The sequence below is a fragment of the Molossus molossus genome, unplaced genomic scaffold, assembly GCF_014108415.1.
Source record: "Molossus molossus isolate mMolMol1 unplaced genomic scaffold, mMolMol1.p scaffold_m16_p_19, whole genome shotgun sequence".
Classification (NCBI taxonomy): domain Eukaryota; kingdom Metazoa; phylum Chordata; class Mammalia; order Chiroptera; family Molossidae; genus Molossus; species Molossus molossus.
The window spans coordinates 43,514,398-43,536,573 of record NW_023425354.1 but is presented as its reverse complement, the minus strand read 5'-3'; the positions used below and the strand labels follow the sequence as shown (position 1 = coordinate 43,536,573).

General features: G+C 56.3%; 1 protein-coding gene across 2 annotated transcripts in view; it reads right to left on the bottom strand.

The window, feature by feature from the left end:
- Nucleotides 1-253: 253 nt before the first annotated feature.
- The window catches only part of RAP1GAP2 (RAP1 GTPase activating protein 2), a 191,076-nt gene continuing 169,153 nt past the window's right edge, over nucleotides 254-22,176 (bottom strand). For both annotated transcript variants that reach the window (XM_036269199.1, XM_036269201.1), the window contains 8 exons: nucleotides 15,155-15,292; nucleotides 13,510-13,628; nucleotides 9,596-9,709; nucleotides 9,297-9,414; nucleotides 8,804-8,930; nucleotides 5,209-5,285; nucleotides 4,829-4,866; nucleotides 254-4,391 (listed from right to left, as the gene is read on the bottom strand). In XM_036269199.1, coding sequence (XP_036125092.1) covers nucleotides 4,858-4,866; nucleotides 5,209-5,285; nucleotides 8,804-8,930; nucleotides 9,297-9,414; nucleotides 9,596-9,709; nucleotides 13,510-13,628; nucleotides 15,155-15,292 — 702 coding nt within the window. In that variant the 3' untranslated portion in view covers nucleotides 254-4,391; nucleotides 4,829-4,857. The remainder of the gene's footprint in view (nucleotides 4,392-4,828; nucleotides 4,867-5,208; nucleotides 5,286-8,803; nucleotides 8,931-9,296; nucleotides 9,415-9,595; nucleotides 9,710-13,509; nucleotides 13,629-15,154; nucleotides 15,293-22,176) is intronic.

Here is a 22,176-nt window from a genome sequence, read left to right as displayed (position 1 = left end):
CGGCGACCTCTTGGTGCATGGCTTGATGCTCAACCAATAAGCCACACCAGCCGGACTCAAAAGAGCTTTCATTGTGGTCAGTTTTTTAAACATCAGGGATTCGTTGGTAAATTTTAAAACACTTTTCAGGCCAAAGTGACACATCTCCAGGCCCGATGTGGCCCGAGGGCTGCGGTGCTCACCTCTGTGGGCTGAAAGGCCATGCTCAGGGGCGGGGCCCAGCCAAGAAATCTAAACACCGATGGACACAAAATATGTTATTTATTGTCAATTTCTGCAAAGACACATTTAAGCAACAAAATATACATTTGTCGACCTCTTTGAATTGGTTTTATACATTAACAAATACAATGTGCTGCCATAGCAATAAATTAAATGTACACTATTTACATTACATAGGCAGGGTCTACAAATCACCCCCTTGCGAAGAAGAAAGAAAAGTCACCACCACATGGATCATCGTGTCCAAGCTACACCTCCCGGGATCTACCGCACACAGAGAGCCCTTCCTGCGTCAACGCCAGCACCCCCGGGCGGAGCGCCCAAGGGGAAGGCCACCACAGGACAGTTGGTACGCATGCGAAGGGACAGGAAGGGGGCGCTGACCCTTCCAAGCAGAAATGTCACAAAATCAAAGACAAGAGCATTTACATTCCAGTCTTCCAGCCGAACCCCCTCTCCCCAGGGCTGGTAAGGCACAGAGCAGAGCCCCAGCAGCCTCTCCCTGGGCAGGGCTCCGCCGTCCTTAGCCCTACTGGGGGTTGTCGCCTTCCTCCCAAAGGGACACATGGGGTTGGGTGGGGCAAGGGGCTAGTGGTAAAACAGGTATCAGAGGGCTGGTAGGTGACCCAACAGCCCCCAGCAGGCCGTGGGGACAGCCCTGGCGAACTCCACTGCCCCCCCTCACCTCTGAGAAAGGGGCAGCTAGAGGCTGGGGGAGGAGTCGTGGGGAGCTGAGCAGGCTGAGTGGCCGGGTCCCTGCCAGCCACCTGCAGCCATGAGATCTACTTGAACCCCGACCATCCCCCACAACAGACCTGCCTCTGTGGGCTCACAACTGAATGAAGACCTTAGTGTTTGAGTTGGCACCTGAAAAGGTCAGGTAAGAAACTGAGCCGCGCTCTCGTCCCGCCTCGCCACTTGAGTCTACATTTCCATTAACCACCCTTGTGTAAGGAGCAGGGAGAATCAGAGTTTCCTTTTGTACTTTTCCTAACTTGAGAAGGGGAAACTGAGGGTTGCCCTGGCCTCCACCCCTCCTTACACACCAGAGTTGAAGAACCGATGTCGCTGAGGAACAAGCCACTGTTCTCTCCTCCCTGCCTCGTCTTCTTTGCCCAAGCTGCATCCGAAACCCCAGGGCCCTCACGGAGAAGTCCGAGGGAATGTCCCTCCTGATGAAAAGGACAGAGTGTGAGGCCCCGCCAGCACCCTCCATGGCTGACACGGCCCAGCAGGGCCAGACCCCAGCCGCCGGCTTCCGCCACTCAGGGTCCTGGAAACGCAGCCCGCGGGTGGCCAAGCAGGCAGGGGGTGCGGCAGAAGGGCCCTGGGTGTGTCCTAACCCCGGCTTTGCCACTCGCTGGTCATGTGACCTGAAGCAGTTCTTTTCCCCTTCCTGGGGCCGAGGTGTCTCACCGGGAAGATGACCTGGGTGGCTAAAATCTAATCATTAGAGGCTAAAAGAGGCCCAGAGGCGTGGGCAGCAGGGTGGTGCGGACAAAGTGGTGCCACCGAGTGTTTCTAAGAAACGCCATTTCGCCCTGGCCGGTTTGGCTCAGCGGTTAGAGCTTCAGCCTGCGACCCAAAGAAACGCCATTTCCCATTCATGACAGAAACTCTACCTAAGACCGACCTCAGGCTCTCTCTGCACCTGTTTTCAAGCACCATCTGAGCAGAGGCATATGGGTGCCCTACAGAGCCTGACAACGAGTTGCTTCCGTGAGTCAGGCAGTTCCCAGAGCCAGGGACGTGTCCCGGGAACACTCCTATGTCCAGAGACCACACACAGAATGCCTCCAACACCGGCCGAGCACCAGCAGGATGCGTCCAGTCACAAGGACCAATGAGGCTGCAGCAAATCTCCGAGCCTCAAGGCCGGGCGCGGCAATAAAAGGAGACATTTGGGGCCAGAGCCAATGCAAGGGGATTGTGGGGAAGGCAGCGCCTAGGAACCCCAGCTGCCTGCCCCACAGTCCCGAGGGGTGAGGGGTGTGGATCCTGGGTCTCCCTTAGCTCCACAGCCCTGGGACCTCGGCGGGGCTGGTCGTGGACATCGTGAAAGCCACAGGACTTTCTAGAGATGGTGAGTCAGGACACAGAGGGAGAGACATTTCAGATCCTTCCCCGAGCATCCCCATTAGCAAACCCAGGGCAGACACCTCCTCTCAGGTCTTGATTCTCAGGGCAGACCTGAGCCGTCCTGGCCACTGGCTCAGAGGCAGGCGCAAAGCCGTCCCAGGGGGTGGGGGCTGCAGGTGGAGAGGCCAGAGTGGTGGGGAAGGTGGGATTGTGGTTCTCAAGCAGGACAGAGTGGGGACCACCTGGAAATCCCAGAGGACCCCCAGGCCGCAACACAACACAGCACCCCCACCAAGCAGCTATAAATACCAGCTCTCCAGGGAAGCAAGCCAGACCCTGGAATTGTTTTTAAGGAAATGCAGTTTGACCTGCCAGGTCCCCCCAGAAACCCAGCCAACGGAACGCGGCCCAATCTGCAGGCCTCGCTCCAGCAGTGGGTGCTGCTACAGTAATTTTAATAAAATCTAAGCAGACATTTGTGGACCTTCTAACTAGAATAAACTCTACTGGACTAGCACTTGAAGTAAACACATTTCCCAAACAGTGTGAGGGGAGAGGTCCACCAGCCTGCACACCGGACCCACAACGCCCATGTGGGCGGGGCGGAAGGATTGAGGTTTTGCTCTCATTGCGAAAGCAATGGGGCAGCTGTCACATCGGTCAGAAACGGGCGTCACGTCATATGCCTCGACTTGGAATAAGCCCAGAGCCCATGCATCGGGCTGGAAATCCTCGTCCTCTGCTCTTTGAAGCAGGGCCGGCGTCACCCTGGCGGCCCACGTCACGGAGGCCCCAGCACCTTCACGCTCTGCTTTCCTGGAGGACACCAGGTCTCGAACCCCGCCGGGGCCAGGCAGCAGAAGCCGCCTGCAGACTGGATGGGTGGTGAGCGGGGGAGGGGCTGCTCCGAGGACACTTGGCTCACCCTGGGAAGGGGGCTCTGGCAGAGGGGCCGGGCAGGCCGTGTCCGAACTGCGTGCACACAGCTGGCACCCAGGTTGCAGGAATCCCTCCCATGTGACAGCTGCCTGTAGACCCTCGGTGGGAAAGGGGAAGGGGAGGCCTGGGGACCAAGCCCAACAAAGCCAAGGGCCCTGTTGCTGGAGAGACCCCCAGGCAGCACTGAGCTCCCCACAGATGCCAAGAACATAAAAATGCAGAGAGCGCCGCTCCTCCCCCTACCTGAGTTCTGCACCCACACGTGGCCTGACCCACCCCGGAAGCGTCCTCCCCACCTCACCTCGCGGCTCTCCCCTAAGAGGTGGGTTGAAGAAGCTCTCCAGGAACCTCCGCCCCCAGCAGAGACCTGGATCCTCGAGTCTCCCCTCAGCCAAGGCCCAGGTGCTCCCTGGCTCGCTCCCTCCCAATTCCTCCTCTCTCCTGGCTGCCCGCCCCTCCGCGGGAAAAACACCTGCTACACCTGCTCAAAGGGGAGACCGCGGGGCTTCTCCCACGGCAACCACAGTCAGAAGGACGCCCGGTCTGTGGACGCACAGGCAGGAGGACCAGCAGGCGGAGGCGGCCCTGGGCCCGCCGTCAGAAGATGGTCAGTTCCCAGCACAGAAGCAAACATGTTAGCTCTGGAGATGTGGGAGCCACAGGGCCGATTTCTACCAGGACATCTTGGAGGAGCTACACGTTTGGCCCCTGGAGAAGTGTTCCCTCCACCAGCACAAAATGCCTGCCGGTCCAGGACCCAGCGCTGCCCGTCCCCGGCGCAGTCCTGTGGGGGCCTGGGCTCCCCATGGCTCCGCTCTGTGCCTCTTGGCTCTCTGAGTCCCCAGGACCCAGATCCCCCGCGCCCAACACTTGCCTCTGCGGACAAACACAAGGTAACAAATGACCCAGACACAGCACATGGCGTGGTCAGGAGCGGGAGCCTGGAGGAGGAGGCCTTGTCCGAGGCGGGTGCGCTGGCAGGTGCCGCGGCGAAGGGCGGGCAGGGCTGTGGCTGGTCGGACACTGGGACAGACAGCTGGTCTGGTGGGCAGGTGGCCGATGGAGCAACAGGCCTGTGACGGTCAGAGTAGTGAATGGCACCCCCAAACTGCTAGGATAGGAGCCGTCTCCAAGACAGAATCGGGGCTTCCCTGGAGGAGACAGGCAGGAAGGCGCGATCAGAGGCTGGGTGAGGCAGGAAGAACACATGTGCCCACGGCCACAGCCCAGCGGGCACGCTCAGGACAGGAGGGTGCCGCACACGCAGTCCTCCCTCGGGTCGCCCGCGCACTGTTTAGGGTGCTGAGGCAGCTCTGGACACTCGGGAGGACACAGATCAGCCCAGAGCCCCCGCCAAAGACAGGGAGGGAGGCTGCCGAGAACAGACGGGCAAGGGGACAAACAGGACTGTCCCTCCAGGGAGGAGGAGGCTCTGGGCTACGGGCCCACACTGTCCACCAACCCTTCCCATCTGCCTCCTTCCCCATCCTGGGCCCCATCACAGCAGCTTGACCCTCCCCCGCTGTCAGGGCCTCGGGCCATCCTGATTATCAGGCCACGTGGTCTGAGCAGGGCACACTCGACCCACCTTTGACAGGCAAGGGCTCCTCCTTCACGTCAGTGACCCTGTGTCAAAAAAAGCCCATACAAGAGTTTTATGAAACTGCAACACAGTCCCTACCAACTGCCACCTCTGTGCCCTCAGCTCTCAAGGCTCCGGCGAGCTCAGGAAGGGGCCGGAGGCCCCAGGAGCCCACAGTGCACAGCTCACATCTGTGTGCCAGAGGGGCGGCTCTAGCACAGGACGTGGGCAGAGGTGGCGACCCCCTGATGCCTGCATGCGGGACCAACAGCGTCATCCCCCGCTGCGCTGTGCCCCCCTCCCCGGAAGGAAGGCTGGCTTTTGGGGGAGGTTAGAATGTAGGGTGCTGGAGGCTCCCCACCACCCCCACACCCCGAGATCCTCACCGCACTGGAGCTCGCATGGCTGAGCTTATCGAAGCGGAATTTCAGGTTTGACCTTGGGGAATTCCTGCTCTTGGCATCTAGGAAAAAGAAGAGGGGGTGGGGTTGTAGAGGTCACCGGCTGTTGGGGGGACCTGCAGGGAGGCCCCTGGAAGGAGGCTCCTCCCCTCCACTAGACACTAGCTGACTTGCAGCAACTCACAAGAGCCAACTCTTACATTTTTAGAAATGGTGTGAGCTGGTTGTTACACATAGTCACTTTCAAATTAAATTATATAAGCTTATAATTAAATGATATTCATCAAAGGTAATAAATACTTAAAAGCCATCACTTCCTCATTATTTCACTACATTTAAAAAAAAATTTTTTTTTCCTTTATTGATTTTAGAGAGAGTTGGAAGGGAGAAGGAGAAAGAGACAGAAACATCAGTGAGAGAAAACACTGATAGGCCGCCTCCTGCATGCCCCCCACTGGGGATCAGGCCCACAACCTGGGGATGTGCCCTGACCGGGAATCGAACTGATGACCTTTTGGTGCATGGGTCGACACTCAACCACTGAGCCACACCGGCCGGACTATTTCATTACATTTTACTATTACCTATTCTTTCGAGGTTTTTTATGTGTATTGTTATCTGGTGGTTCTTCTCAACGCCACATCACCCTGGTCGCTTGAGATCAGCAAATGCTACAAATCAGCTTGATCTACCGTTTTGTTGTCTAAACTTCAGAAACCAGTTGGAGAGAATATTAGTAATATAGATTAAACGTGAAAATGTATTGTGTCTATAACCTTGTGAACAGCACAAGAAACTGAGTAAATAGTCCTCCAGTATTTGGAAACTATTCGACTCTGAAAGAAGTGGCTCATGTCACTAACAAAAGAACATCAATCACTGTCATGTGGGGACTACACTTGTTCCTCATTTGCATCCTTGATGTGCCTCTGGATACAAAGTTAGGCAAATAATTAATAAAAGCGTTTTGTGACCATCAATTGGCTATGTGGGGTTTATAGTATAGAACATTGTATATTTTATCATTATTTATAAAATGTGTGCCTCGGACCCTTTACCTCAATAAAATGTACAATAAACATATACAGGTGTTTCTGGGGGCGGGGCTTGGAGAGCCGATTGTTAAACATTTCCCAGCATGCCACTGACCGGGGGTGGGGAACCTGGCTTTCCTCTGGCCCAGGGAGAGAACCCACAGCCCAGTCCACTCCACCTGGAGGCCACTGACTTACTCCTGGTGCTTCAGTCGGGGGTTCCTCCCAGCACCAGAAGCACCTCTCGGTGTGACCGGCCAATCCCCTCTCAAGGCCCCTGGGAGCCCCGGTATGAAATGACCAGTGGTCAGGGCATCTGAGACTATGGAAGACCAATATCTGGCTCTTCCAGGCCACCTCCCTCCCCTCAACCCTGTCTCTCCCCAGAGGCAGCCGAACAGCCTAAAATAGATCTCCAGACCTCCGAGGGTGAGCCTGCCAGTACCCGGAACAAGGTCCCTGGGGCTCGGGGTGAAAGGCATTCCCTCAGCATTAAATACTATGCAGGAAGGGGGTTCATGGTGCAGGAGCTGCCAAGCCCGTTCCAAGTCCCCTTCTGCCCTGGGTGACCTCCAGCAAGTCCCAAACACTGAAAACCTCCCTTTACTCAAAACCTCATTTAACCCTGGCCGGTGTGGCTCTGTTGGTTGAGCATAGTCCCATGTACCGAGAGGCCTCGGTTCCCGATCCGGACACATGCCTGGGTTGTAGGCTCAGTCCCCAGTAGGGGGCATGCAGGAGACAGCCGATCAACGTTTCTCTCTCTCTCCCTCTCCCTTCCTCTTTCTCTAAAATCAATAAAAACATATTTTTTTTTCATTCTTATTTATTTTTATATTTATTTAATATCAAGTAAGAGCCAAGCTTAGTTATGAATCCTTTCACTCATTCCTTCCGTAATTAATGAAGCCTTGCTCTTTTAAATCAGGGAATCTGTATGACTACCCTACTTTATAGATGAGGAAACTGAGGCTCAGAGAGGGACCACAGCCCAGCTGCACCCAGAGGGAGCTGAGGGAGAGGACGCACCTGAACAGGCCCTTTCTGTCTCCACCATTTAGGTCAGTTTCCTAACCTCAGCCCATTGGCATTCTGGGCCAGATAATTCTTCGCTGTGGGGTCGATCTTCTACACTGTAGGATGCTTAGCAGCATCCCTGACCTCTGCCCACTAGAGGCCAGGAGCAAGCCCTCCCACAATCATGAAAATCAAAGACATTTTGTCTAGACAGTGCCCTGTGTGCCCTGGGGAGCAAGATCACTCCCCGTTGAGAACCACTGATTATACTATTATTCTATTCCTGCTACTCAACGAACACATAGGTTGACAGTTATACATTCTTACAAAAGTGTAAACTCATTTAATCCCCACCAGCTGCAAGGTAGAAACTATTCCCCCTCCCCTCCTTTTTTTTTTTTTGCTTGGGGAAACTGAGGCACAGAAAGGCTCAGTAACTTGTCCAATGTCACGTCACCAGGAAGTGGTAGGCCCGGGATTAGGACCCAGCTCCCGGGTCTGCACCTGGCCCCCCTGAGCTGCTCTCCCCAGGGGCGGGACCAAGGCTCTGATTCCTGGGCACCCACGGAGCGCAGCAGTGCCTACCACACACGTCCTCCTGGATGCCCCTCAGGTGCCACCCTTCACCCTCCCCCCAGACCTGGCTCCTCCTACTCTGCCCAACTGCAGGGATCACAGAACCCCAAAAGGCCCAGACTCCTTGCTCTCCCCGAACCCTCCACTACTGAGCCCGAAGATTTTACCTCCTTGGCATCTCGAATGCACTGCTCCTCCCATTGCTCCAGCACCCCACAGATTCACAGCCCGTCACCCCCCTCGCCACTCACTGGGACCCTCGCTGATCTCCCCCCCTGCACCTGCTCCCCACCAACCCTTTCTGCTGGGCCAGCTGCAGCCACAAAATGATCTTTCTCAACCCCAGATGGTGCTTCTCTACTTAAGAACCTTCAAAGATGTAAGACCTTCCAATGGCTTCCCCTGCCTGTAGGATGCGGCCCAAATCCTCACCAGAGCTCCGTGGCAGCCTGGCCTAGTCCCCTAACCACTGTCTCCTCTCTCACCTGTCCCCGTCACCTCCATGAACTCCAGCCACAGCCACGTGCTGTGGTTCCAGATCACGGCCTCTCCAGTCTCCAGGCCTTTCCGTGTGCCGTTCCCTCCACTTATAAAACTCTCCCACCTGCTACCCTTGCACTTTGAGGACCATCACTGAGCGGGGGCCTGAGTCAGTGATGGGGTGGGCAAGAGGTCAGCGGGAAGAACCTCAACTTTCAGCTCACGCAATCCCAACTCCTCTGGCAAACCACTGGGCTCCCTGTCGGTTCCCCGGACTGAGGAGAGGACCAGCACACAGGCCTCTAGAGACGGATGAACAGAGGTGTGAGCCAGCAGGGCTCAAGGGCCTCCTGCTCGGGGCTGGAGCAGAAGCTGGCCAGGTCAGTGTGCCTGGGGCGCGCACCCCATGAACAGTGGTGAGGGCGCAGCCCCCGCCCCTGGCCACGTGGTGCACACCGCTGGACGCCACTGACCTGTGGGACTCCGGCTCATGATGATGGGGGTGGTGGCCGCCCCCAGGCTGGGGCTCTCGCTGCTCGGGGACGGGCTGTAGACAAACACCTCCTGCTTGAAGGGCGAGGTTGTGGACGGCTGGCTGCTCTGGGGAGAGAGGCTGGGTGAGCGAGGCCAGCCCCACCCTCAGCCGCCCCAGGGCAGCCCCTGCCTCCCACTCCCCACTTGGACATGCTCTTTCCTTCTGCCTCCTCCAACCCTGGCTCCCCTCCACCCCCCAGAAAGTGCCCCTGACCCACACCCATGGAGCCAGGAACCCCATGGCAGGGTCACCATTCAAACTGGCCTCTGCCCCTCTGCCTCCGAGGGCGGAGATGCTGAGGGGGCCGCCTCTTGTTTCCATACTTCCCCTTCTCCCCAGAGCCTGGACGGGGCTCTGCCCACAGTAGCTTCAACGCACAGAGCAGGTGGGCCAGGGTGCCCGCCCCTCCCGGTCGGACAGGCCACACCTACCCCACTGTCACACTCCTCCAAGGCCTCACCCTCCCCAGCCGTGCTGCTGAAGCTGCTGGTGCTGGAGGAGGAGCGGGAGATGTTGGCCCGGCCGTTCTCCTTCAACTTGATGAAGGGCCTGCAGGGAACAGGAAGGCGGGCCCTGGTCACTCGCCGGACCGAGGGCAGGGCAGGCCTCGCACAGACTGAGTGGCTCCCCATGGCCCTGCCTGGGGGCAGCTGCGGTCCAAGGAGTCCCAAAGCCCGAGAGGCCCGGAGCAGGGCTCCAGGGGCTAAAGCCCGCCCCCCCGCTCCCGTACTTCTCCTTGCTGGGGCAGATCTCCGGAGAGCTGGGGTTGGACGAGGTCTCAGACTTGACCTCCTGAGAAGAATGCCCGCTGTCCAGAGCCTTGGGGTTGCCGGATGCGCTGTCACTGAGGAAATGAGGAAGAAGAGGAGTGAGGCCAGGGGCCGGTCCCCAACCCCCACTGCACCCCCAGGCCCGAGATAGCCCCTCCCAGGCCCCAACACCACGCGGGCCTGTGGGGTCACAGCCCTTCCCGAGAGAGCATGGCCACCAGGACCTCCATCCCATCCAGGCTGCCCAATCAGAGACTGGGGGGCAGGCCACAGGGTTTTCTGCTTTGCAAGGGGCTACTGCGGGCTCCCAGGCAGGAGTCCTGACTGAAACCGCCGAGCCCACCCAGCCGTCCCGCTGGCAGACCTCTAGGTCAAGAGGGGTCACAGAGGCAATGGAGTGGGGTCTGGGACGTCCCCTGCCACAGCCAGGAAACAACCCGGCGCACATGCACGCCTCGGGGTGCCGGCAGGCCACAGCTGCGGAGCACCAGGGACACCCTTCCACAGACGAGAAATGCGCTCCCGGGACGGGTGTGCCGAGGCCGCTCTGAGTGCTGGGAAGGGCATCTGGGTAAATGGGCTTCGCCCACCCAGCCTGGGCCCATGGGTCTCCTCCTGCAGTGAACACAGACCACGTCCGCCGCCCACTATTTGCTCTGTGCCCACTGTTGGGGACACGACGGCCCTGTCCCTAATGTACTTTTATTTTTATTTTTTTACTTTTTACTGATTTTTAGAGAGAGAGAGAAAGGGAGAAGGATAGAGGGATAGAAACATCAGTGAGAGCCCTGGCCAGTTTGGCTCAGCGGTTGAACATTGGCCTGCGGACTAGAGAGTCCTGGGTTCAGTTCCCGCTGGGGGCACATACCACAAAAAAGAAAGAAAAGAAACATCAATGAGAGAGAACATCAACTGGCTGCTTCCTGCATGCCCCACACTGGGGATCTGGCCCACAACCTGGGCATGTGCCCTGACCAGGAGTCGAACCAGCGACGTTTTGGTGCGTGGGTCAATGCTCAGCCACTGAGCCACACCGGTCGGATTATGCTTTTATTTTTATAACAGCTTCATGGAGCTATAATCCACATACAATTCACTCATTTAAAGTGTACAATTCAATGATTTTTAGTATATTCACAACCCTGACCACAAACTAGTTTTAGAACATTTCTATCTCCGTTAAAAGAAACCCTGGACCCACTCACAACCACGCCCTGTCCTCCGTGCCCTGGCCCGGCAACCACTGCTCTGCTTTCTCTCTCTACCGACTCGCCTGTTCTGCACATTTCATACCACTGGAAACATACGCTATGGTGTGGTCTTTTTGTGAGTTGTTTCTTTCACTTAGAAGAGTGGGGTTTTTTGTTTTGTGCATTTTTAAAAAATATTTTTATTGATTTTTAGAGAGAGAGGAAGGAAGAGAGAGAAAGAGAGAGAGAGAGAGAGAAATGTGAGAGAGAAACATAGATCAGCCACCTGCACGCGCCCTACCAGGGATCAAGCCCACAACCCAGGCATTGCCCTGACCAGGAATCGAACCAGCAACCTTTCAGTGCATAGGACAGACACTCAACCAACTGAGCCACACCGGCCAGGACTGGTAAAGTGTTTTAAAGTTTCATCCAGCCCTGGCCAGTTTGGCTCAGTAGTTAGAGCGTCGGCCCACGGACTGGAGAGTCCCAGGTTCAGTTCCCACTAAGGGCACGTACCTTGGTTGCAGTTCATCCCCGGCCCTGGTTGGGGTCGTGTGGGTGGCAACCAGTCGATGTGTCTCTCTCACATCCATGTTTCTCTCTCTCTCTCTCCCTCCTGCTCTGTCTGAAGATAAATGCAAAAAAATGTCCTCGGGTGAGAATACAAAATAAATAAATAAAGTTTCATCCACACTGTAGCACGTATCAGGACTTCACTCCTTTTTGTTGCAAGATAATACCCCACTTTTTGGATATATCACATTTCATTTATCCACTCGTTGAGTGATCGGCATCTGGAATGTTTCCACTTTTGGCTACTATGAAAATGCTGCTACAAACATCTGTGTGCTAATTCTTATGTTGACATGTGTATTCTTTCTCTTGGGTGTACACCTAGCAGTGGAATCCACGTGTAACCCTCTGCGGAACTGCCAGACTGCTTTCCACAGCAGCCACCCTCGTTTACATTCCCACCAGCAATGCACGAGGGTTCCGATTTCTCGACATCCTTGCCGACACTTATTATTTGTCTTTCTGATCATAACCATCCCGGAGCCATGAAGTGCCTCAATGTACTTCTAAGGAGGTCATTAACGACCTCCTGTCAACCCAAGCAGGCATTGGGTCACTGTGCCAGACTCCTCTGCACGCCGGACACTGCTGACCTCCCTTCTGCAACGTCTCCTCCCCTAGCTTCTGAGCCCCCTCCCCAGGCCCTCCTCCTCCTCACTCACCTTCCTTCCCTGTCTTTTCACTGGCTCTCCCTCCTTTCTGCACTGGTGTTCCGCAGGCATCCTCCACCTCGGTGAGCAGTTCATGGCTCCATCCTTAGGCATCACCCCCACCCCCACCCCCGTGACTCCCGCCACTCCCTCTCCGCCACCACCTCTCTCCTAAGCTCCAGAGTAGCAATTCTGAGCCCTCAGAGTTCTGGATTGCTCTACCGAGTGGGCCCAAGGACTCACTCACATGCACAGGTTCCAAACAGCCCTCCTCATCCTCCTCCACCACCTGCCCCTGGTTCTGCTGCTGCCACATCCAGGGCTACAGGCTACGGACACCCGGAAGCCGGCCTACGCACCCCCGTTTCCCCCACCCGGCCACAGCTCCCGGAGGCACCGAGTCCTCTGAGCTTCCGTGGAGCACTGAGCCCACACCCCAGGCACTGGCGGGACGCGGCCTGCTGGATTCGACGGCAAACGGCTCACCGGTTACAGGGTCAGAAAGACAATGAGCAAGAATGGGGTAAGTAGGATGTGAGAGTTGGGAAAAAAATGAATTAAAAAAAAGGTCTTTGGCCCATTTTTTAATTGGATTGTTTGTCTTCCTGGTGTTGAGTTGTATCCGTTCTTTAAATATTTTGGAGATTAACCCCTTATCAGATGTATCATTGGCAAATACGTTCTCCCGTACAGTGGGTTCCTCTTTCGTTTGTGGATGGTTTCTGTGGCTGTGCAGAAGCTTTTCAGTCTAGTGTAGTCCTGTTTGTTTGTGTGTGTGTGTTTTTTCCCTTTGTTTTATGCTAAGCAAAATAAGCCGGTCGGAGAGAGACAAATATCACATGACCTCACTTATATGTGGAATCTAATGAACAAATAAGCTGATGAACAAATAGGTCCAGAGACATGAAAGCACGGAGCAGGCTGACATCTCAGAGGGAAGGGGGACAGGAAGAGATAAACCGAAGAACACACACGCATACGTGCACTGCCCATGGACACAGACAACAGGGCGGTGAAGGCCTGGGTGGGGCGGGTGGGGGGAGGGGGCAAAGGGGGGGAAATGGGAAATATGTATAACACCCTCAACAATAATTATAAAACATTAAAAAAAGAAAACGAAGAACCTTCTGGAAGCCCAAAGGAAGGTCCAATTTACTCTGCTTGGCAAAGGACATTTGCCAGGGAAGACTTCTATAAAGAGGACATTTGAGTGAGCTTTGAAAGAGGAAGCGAAGAAAAACAAGAATCTCAGCCCCATTTCTCTCTGGGGTCAAAATGTGACAAGAACAACTCTGCCTGTCCAGTGCAGGGGCCGCCAACGCTGCCCCAGGGGACAGCGATCCGAGCGAGTGACGGCTGTGCAGGGGCCTGACATGGGGACCAGGGTCGGAAGGAAGCCACCTGCTGAAGCTAGCAAAGCCCTCCCAGGGGCTGACCAACGCCACGCCGGGCAGTTACCATCGTGTCCGGCTGTCCGCTTGGCCTTCGGAGCCCGTGTGCAAACGGGGGAAGAGCCCCGACCTCCGCTTGATGGGGCTCCGGGACTGGCTCTTCGCGGTCGCCGCTGCCACTGGAGGCTGCCAACGAAACCACCAGTGAGCGCTCCCTCCCCAAACCCAGACCTCCGCCCCGCATCCGCCTTTCCGATCCGCAGAGCCCCTGCACACACCCCAACGGGCTCGGGGAGGTCCCCGGAAACCGCAAGACAGCTGGAAGGTTGGGATCTGAGTACCAGGAGCTGGGACCCAAGGCTCGAGCCACCTGCAGCCCGTTCTCCTGTGTTCTTCACCCGACCCCTGTGGCCCCAGGTAACGATCCACTAAAGACCAGAATTCCAGGAGGAATATGAGGTCAGGGCCACTCCAAGGGGAACCTCACACACTGAGAGGGACAGGATGGCTCAGGGGTCACAGACTGGGAACCACAAAGCTGGGAGTGAGCCAGTCCAACCTCTCGCTTTACCGATGAGGAAGCGGAGGAGTCGGGGGTGGGGGGGGGGGGCTCGGCCAAGGTCACAGAGCAAATCACAGGCAGGACAAACATAAGGTCCACACGCGCCTGCAGGCTGGGGAGCTGGCCAAGAGTGTGGCTTTCCTGCCCCGTGTGAAGGTCGGTGGGGGTGGAGGGGGTGAGAGGGGGAAATGGGAGCCTGCCGCCAATCTTTAGACCGTGCCAGGCCTCCGACCCAGGCCCCAACGTTTGCCATCCACATGCTGTGCCACCTTGGGCACGTGGGAAAATTCTCTGGGCCTCCGTCTCATCCCCAGACTGGAGATAACTGCCCTGCCCACTTACAGACCCTCTGGGAGGAACAGCTCTGAAAATACTATTTGGTAAATTAAATGAATGATACAAGAGCATTCATAACACACATTGTTAGTACCGTGGTGGGTATGTTCTGCTTTTACAAAAGAGCGAAGGAAAACCCTAACATACACAAATCCAAAGCCACTTGGCTTTATAAGAGGGACTCAGTGGCTCCTTCACCTGGGCAGCTCCTGGTACAAGCTGACCAGACCCACACCTGCAGACCAGCCTTGGAAACGCACACACAGCGACCAAGAGAGAAGACTTGGGATCTGGGCAACCTGCATTCAAATCCCAGTTCTTCAGCTTAGCTGGGCGACCTCTAGCAAGTTCCTTGACCCCTCTGGGCCACCTCTTCCTAAATGTAAAATGGAGAGCACCTCAGTACCTACCGCAGACAGCTGTTACAGGGATCCATGAATTACTTAGCTCAGTGCCTGGTGCAGGGGCAGCTACTGTCATCAGGAATAATAACAAAGGAAGGACACCTCTCTCTGTCACAGGTCCCAAGCCCCTGGGCAGAGAAATGCACCCAGGACTATTTCACAGGGTTGGCCCCGAGGAGGAGGCCCAGGTGTTAAGGAGACTCAGAGAACAGGACACCAGGTAGGTTCTAGTCTGGGCCAGCCTCAGGGACTGCCTGGTTGGAGGATCTAATTTCAGAGAAGGGTTGCCCCCCAGGTAGCCTCAGTCTCTCCATCATCCAGCTCACCCTGCTCACGGCCTGGCCCAAGCCTGGATGAACACACCCCTCCCCCACCAAGGTCTGGGGATACCCCAGCCTGCAGCCACTCACCGAGAAGGTGGTCTTGGTGACCTCCATGCTGTTGTGGGAGATGCCTCCGCTAAGGCTGCCTGGGAGGCCCCCGCTGTGCGGCTTCTTCTGGCTGGTCACCATGGTCTCCATGGAGTGACTGCGCACACGGATGGCCCTCTGTGGGGACAGCAGGTGACGGGGACCTGAGAGTTAGAGCCAGGCCTCTCCAAATGACCCTGCCCTCTGCGGGATCCGCAGACACAGCCCTCAGAACGCACACGTGTCCACACACGCACGCGTGCACACACACTCCCTCTTTTTCCCCCAGAGGCCCATGCTTGAATCACCAGTTGGCAGAGGGCTCTCACATGCTCTGGGCATGGGTGGCTCTTTGCAGGCAGAGCTGAGGGAGGATACTGGCCAGGGGCGTCTGAGGGGTCAGTGCCCCAGAAGCCCTGCAAGGTGGACAAGGGTTGTTATAGAGAAGGAAAGTGAGGCTTGGAGAGCTTAGCAAGACTGTAGGACCCTGGTCCAGTTAACTGTCTAAGCTGCTGCTTCTTCATCTGCAAATCGGGCTGGTCCAGGCAGCATCAGGCGGGGATGAAATGCAGCCATGCCCCTCACCCCACCTTGACTCTTTTTTCCAGAAAGCTAAGCACCCTTCTATATTTAAACACCAGGTACCCCTTCTGCTGTCACCCCCAAGTGTGCCTTGTGCAACCTGAAAGGTGTTTGCAGTTGGTGACCTGTGGCCAGAGCTCTTCCCGGATCCGTGCACTGAGCCACCAGTCACACTCGCCTGGCTCAGCTGCTCACACAGGACGTGCGAGCTCAGACTCAGGCTGGAGCCCAGAGGGCCACAGGGAGCCCTGTGCTCGCTTAGGGCCACCAGAGAGCAAAGGACACATCAGTACACAGTGAAGGGTCCCAGAGGGGCCACCAGGACAGCCGGGGCTGTCACAGTGCAGGCAAGGATGAGAAGACTTAAAATGGAGATGCTGAGCCACAGCAGGGGTGGACTTGGGAGGCGACGGCTGCCCTCGGCCACTCCGCCGGCCACCGGCGTTGCTCTGGAGCCTGACCCGAGAAGAAGGACCGAGCAAGGCAGACAGCGCTCAGCCGGACCCAGGGAGGGTTTTCTGACACGAGACGTCCTAGAGGAGTCCACCCGCCATGTGGACGGTTCCCTGGCTCTGAAGGCCTTCCAAGGTGACCCAGCTCTAGGAAGGCCAGTGTCTGCCCAGGAACTTCAGTCTCAGCTACGCGGCCAGGCAGCCACACACTGAGCTTTAGCAGCGAGCCCAGCACCTCGTAAGTACCCAATGCACATGGCTACTCTTCTCGTTCATGAAAAGCACTGCCATGTGCTCCCTGCGTGCCCAGCACTGTGCCAGACACTGGGAGAATGGCAGGAGGGCAGTCAGAGAAGCAAGACGCGGTCCCTGCCTCCAAGGAGTGTAGGGGAAACAAGACATTCCTGAAATTCGGGCAACAACGCCGAAAGGCCCAGGGGCGGTGGGTGCTCCCGCTGTGCTGAAGCGCTGTCCAGGCCCCAGGGCCTCAGAGACACAAGCAAAAGCTCACGGATGCAAATGCTGTCAGTTGCTCCCATACAAGGGCAACCCCGCCATGGTCCTTGCTGGCAGAGCCTGGTCCAAGGTCCCCTCTTCCTCCACAGGACTAAATCATGACCACCTAAGGCCGTCCCATAATCCTTCCCCTTGCCACTGGAACAGGAAGGGACATCTGGGGGCTCTGAGGAAGGGTGTCCTCAATGATTCCCAAACGCAATGTGACATGTCCGCACCTAGAACCGCAGCAGCCACCTTGGGACTGTGAGGGATGGAGCCCGCGGGTGAGGCTGACCAGATGGGGATGCCAGAGGCGACAGGGGAAGGACCCGCCTGCAATGACTACAGGGAGCCAGGAGGCACAGGGGCCTTCTGGTTAAGCGAGCTGATGGATCGTCCTCATTGCGAGAGCCCGCTGAGGTAGGGAGCACTCGGAGCCTCAGCTTCAGAAAGGCAGTGCTCCATCCTCACCCGGTCATGCCCACACATGAACAAACACTTCTGCTTACGCTCTTCCTGCGTCCACGTGCGGAACGGCTGCCCTGCCCCCCCCCCCACCCCGACCACCGAGGGGAGAGCTCAGCCTATGGAAACGCAGTCCCAAGAAATCAGCAGGAATGCTGTCCCCAACCCCAGCAGCAGGTCCCCCTGAAGCTCTCCCTAGGCAGGAATTCTCCAAGCCCAGGAAAGGCGAGGACCACATCCTGCCCGCCTTTCTCTCCTGAGGGGGGAAGCTGATTGGGGAAGGAGGCTGCCCATAAGTATGACGGCCCTGGAGGCGGGCTCCTCTAGAATGAGGCAGGAGCCCGTGGGCCTTGTCCCCCTGATGTCACTCATCTGGCCTGGCCTGTGTGAGCCAATCACACCCCCTTGAGGGACATCAACTCTCTCTCTTTCTAGACCACAGAAGACAGTCGCCTAGCAACGGTCCCCGGCAACGTGGCTGAACAGCCAGCACGTTCTATTCATTCCACCACCCAAAGATCACTAAGTCACATGCCCCGTGGAAAGCCGAGGGCACGGAAGGTGTGGCGCCACTCTGATGCGTCCCTGGGTAATAGCCAGTTTCTCTAAACGAGTCAAGTGCTCCATCAAGCCGGGCATCACTACATTCCGCCGGTGCCCTTGTGTGTGCCACCACCACTACCGTCATCAACGATGACACGTCAATGAATCATGCGTGTTCCGATGCGTGCTCACTGTCCCCTTCCAGCAAAGATGACATGTGCATGATGAGTCCTGTGGGACGGTATCTGGTCTACTGAGCTTCACACACATGACCTTATGAATCCATCAACTCCGAGCTGCAGGGAGGACAGACGCTGAGAGAAAGGTCCGGAAAGGTAAGGCCTGCCCAAGGTCACACCACAGGTAAGAGAGGGAACCAAGACTCTAGGCTCCAGATGAAAGGGGCCCAGTATCCCAAACTGTGTCCAGACTGAAGACACAATTCAACTGTTTGGCGGCCTGAGGGTGATGAAAAACCAAGGGGTTTCAGCCTCTCTTCAAAAACAAGAAAACAGCCCAGCTGGTGTGGCTCAGTGGTTGAGCGTCGACCCATGCACCAAGAGGTCACCGGTTCAATTCCCGGTCAGGACACATGCCCAGGTTGTGGGCCAAATCCCCAGTGGGGGGACATGCAGGAGGTGACCAGTCGATGTTCTCTCTCATCGATTTTCTATCTCTCTCTCCTCCCTAAAAATCTCTAAAAGTCAATAAAGGGAAAAAAAACAGAAGCTGATGTGAGGGAGGAATCGCCTCCTCCAAGGCCCTTGGTGCTGTCGGGTCAGTGAGACGTCTGAGGACCTGGTGGCTGCCAGGGGTGTGCAGCGTCTGAATCCTGGTTCTTCCCAGCACGGTGTGTGAGCCCGTCTGAGACGCAGTCTCGTCACCTGCACGTGGTGATGGTCCGTGGGCAGGATGTCTGACAGATCCCTGGCGTGATACCTGCTTGCTCAAGGCCATCTCTCCTCCCCACTCTTAGGGATGGCAAAAGAGATGACGGGCACCTCGAAACCCTAAGACAGTGCTTGATGTGGACCAAATCACCCGGTGGCACGGTCTAAGGTACTTCACATTTCAATCTGACACCGTTGGGCGCACTGGCCTCTCAAGTCGGCAGCAGGGTCTGGTGCGGGGTGGAGACGAGAACGGAGGGCGGCGGCGTGGGAAGAGGGCGGCAGGAGCGAAGACAGGCACGTGGAGTCTTCGCCTGGGCAGCAGGCGGTCTCCAGGCACCATCGGCCCCTCTGGCACTCAGGCCCTGCACCTCCAGGCCGCGGTGTGTCCTCTCTGCTTGCACCGAGGGGCGGGAACGGCCTGGCCCTTGAAAAGGTCTTCGGTGCACTGAGCTGCAATCTTACCACTTCGGGATGGCGGCATCGCAGACGAGTCTGTTCCAAACTTCGCACAACTGTCCCATCTGTCCTCAGAGTCTGCTCTCCTCCCAGCTACTCATCTCTGGTTCTACCCCCAACCTCAGTCACCAAGGTTTCCCAGCCCTCGGCACACCTCACAGCTTACCTCCGGGGGGAGGGGAGTAAAAGAGGGATGGAGTCACTTTCTCATGGTCTGCTTACCTCACATCACCTCAGCTGGGGTCAGAGCGCCAGCTGCTGTCATAAAGGGAGCATGTCACCTCTGGGCTGACCACAGACCTCGCTTCTTCACTAAGGGGTTTTCCGAGTTATTTTAATCTAACAAATTCAGTTTGAGGGACCCAATGCACAAGGATGACCACTAAGGGGGATGCATGCCTTCCTGCACCAAGTAGGCAACAGAGGCAGGGGCCCTTGGGAGAAAGATGCTCATTTCTTGCCGGCTGGGATAGCCGCTAACCAGGAAGTACCCTGAGGTACAAAACGGGGTCTTCTGCCCCACGAACAGCACAAATAAAGGAGGGGGGCTGGTGGGAGAAGGAAATCTCTCTCCACATCTCCTTTCAGACCCACCAGGCTCCCACCCATGCGCTGCCCCAGCCTGAGGGTCCTTGGCCTGAGCTATCTGCAGGCAGTGCCCCTCTTTGGCCACTAGGGGTCAGCGCAGACCAGTGCATTAACCACCACAGTCCCTCAAGGGCTGGACAAAAGTCCCGTTAACTCCCTGCTCTTGGCGGTTCCAGTTCTGGGGCCGGTGAGTGACCTTCTCCCAGGCCCCTCTATTCCCACTTCTACACGATGAATTCAGCAGAAGGTCGGGCTAGCTCAGGGCCTCTCAAATGTGGCTCACACGTGCTCTCTGTACATATGTTGATACATCCAGAGGCATCACCTTTTCTTGTCATCTCATTAGGGACCCACTAAACGTCAACAGCTGGCGGTGGCTGAGGATGGCACTGGAGAACAACAGTCTGGAGATCAATATTTTCAAATGTGAGTGCTACCCGCCCCTTTACAAAGACAACGGTTCCTGCAAGGCTCCACGGAAACGCCCACAGACCCCAACACCGGTGGCCCCCGGCGGCATTTGCAACCTGCTGACTTACTCGTGTCCTTCCGTTGTGCGCCTCACTGCGAAAGTTAGTCTCTCTGATTGGAGATACATTTTTTTATATTATCTGCTAAGGAAAAATACAAAATTTCAAAGTGTGCGTCGGGCTGGAAGATTCCTGAGATTATCTCCAAGCACCACAGAAGCCGCTCTAGGCGTCCCCAAGCCAACTGTGCTGTGTCTCGTGGAAGAAACGCTTAAACGGACAGCCAGCGAGCTGGCGCGGATATGCCGGGGAGCGGGGGGCACAGTCGGAGGTAGGCACGGACGGCTGAGACCGCTGTTAGCCCTGGGACTTCTCAGTCCTGTGACCATGTGCCGGTGAAACAGAAGTCCGGCAGGAAGGAGATAAAACCTACGCAGGGCCACCTTGGACAGAGGCGTGGAAGCAGAATGTAGGTGTGTCTTCAGCTTCCAGTTGGAAGGATTTAGGGCAAATAAGAAAAATTCCCTGGATTACTGGACTAAACACAGAATGACAGAGTCTCGAAGCGTCTCCCTCTCTTGGGAACCCGTTGTCAGAGCCTCCAGAGGCAGGGGGCGGGAAACGGCCTCGGGTCACGCTCCTTTGGACCCGAACCTGTGGGTAGCTGCTGGGCCGTTCTGTCCACTGGGCACCGTGGGCACAGTGCCCACAGCCTACCAGCTTCTCTAGGTTATAAAAATATTTGAAACAATTGTTAATTGAACGAAACAATTGTTAACTCCAAAATACAGAGAGAACCCACAAAACGGAGAGCAACAAACGCTTCCTTAAATGTCTGCAGTCAACTGCGGCTCAGGTCACATACACACCACATTTTCCAGGGGACCTGGGAGCGTCTGCTGTGATGTGGGGCCAGCCTGCAGAGGTGTCCTATTTACCTGGTCTCACATCCACCCCTCCCTCTGCTGGGCAAGATGACCTGGCTCCCTCTCCTCCCCCGTTCCTCTTCTTTCCCATCCTCCTTTCTCTTGATCTCTCAATTTCTCCCATTTCACCCTGGCGGCCCCCGTCCATCAGGACCGAAGCAGATGCCCCAGGAACCTCCCACTAGCCTGGACAAGCAGCTCGGCTCCTACCCGCACCCTCGTGAGGAATCTCGGCAGCTGGCCCGTGGGGCCAGCAGGGCCCTGCCCTGAGCTCTGCCCTCCAGCCTGGCAGCGAGGGACAGACCCCAGGCTTGCCTGGGCCAGGCGGGGGCGGGGGTGGAATCTTAATTGAGTTGGAACCCGGAGCAGTGTCATGTGGCCATTAGGAACACAGGCTGTGGAATCCGGCAGCCACATGCACAACTCCTATATCTGCTGGGCGACTTGGGACAAATTATTCAGTCTCTGTTTCCTCACATGTACAATTACACTCAATTATTAAAATTGGGCATACATTCCTATACCACAGTTATTATACCCATAATGATAGCCTCACGCACAGGGCACAGAGGGCAGCTGGGAGGCCTTGGAGGGGATCATGTGCATTAAGCTTTCACTTTGCAGGACAATAAGAACAGCTCACACACCCTGGCCAGTTTGGCTCAGCGGTTAAAGCATCGGCCTGCAGTCCGGAGAGACCCGGGTTCGGTTCCCGCTAAGGGCACGTACTTCGGTTGCAGTTTGTCCCCGGCCCTGGTTGGTCGTGCGGGTGGCAGCCACTCGATGTGTCTCTTCACGTCGATGTTTCTCTCTCTCTCTCCCTTCCTCTCTCTCCCTCCCACTCTATCTGTACAAAAAATGGAAAAATATCCTCAGGTAAGGATAAAAAAAAAAAAGAACAGCTCACACTTTCAGTGGGCATTTACTGTATTCCAGGTCAGGTGACCTATTCTGGACTAGTTCGATGAATTCTCCCAACAACTCCACCACACAGGTCGTATTGATCATCCCCGTGTTGTGGATGAGAAAATTGTAGCGCAGAGACTTTAAAGACCAGTGCCCAGGATCACGCAGCTGGGATTCTAACCTAGTCGAACCCTAACCCCCTATACTGTCCCCAGAATGGTAGCTTTAGAAATCGTTCTGCCA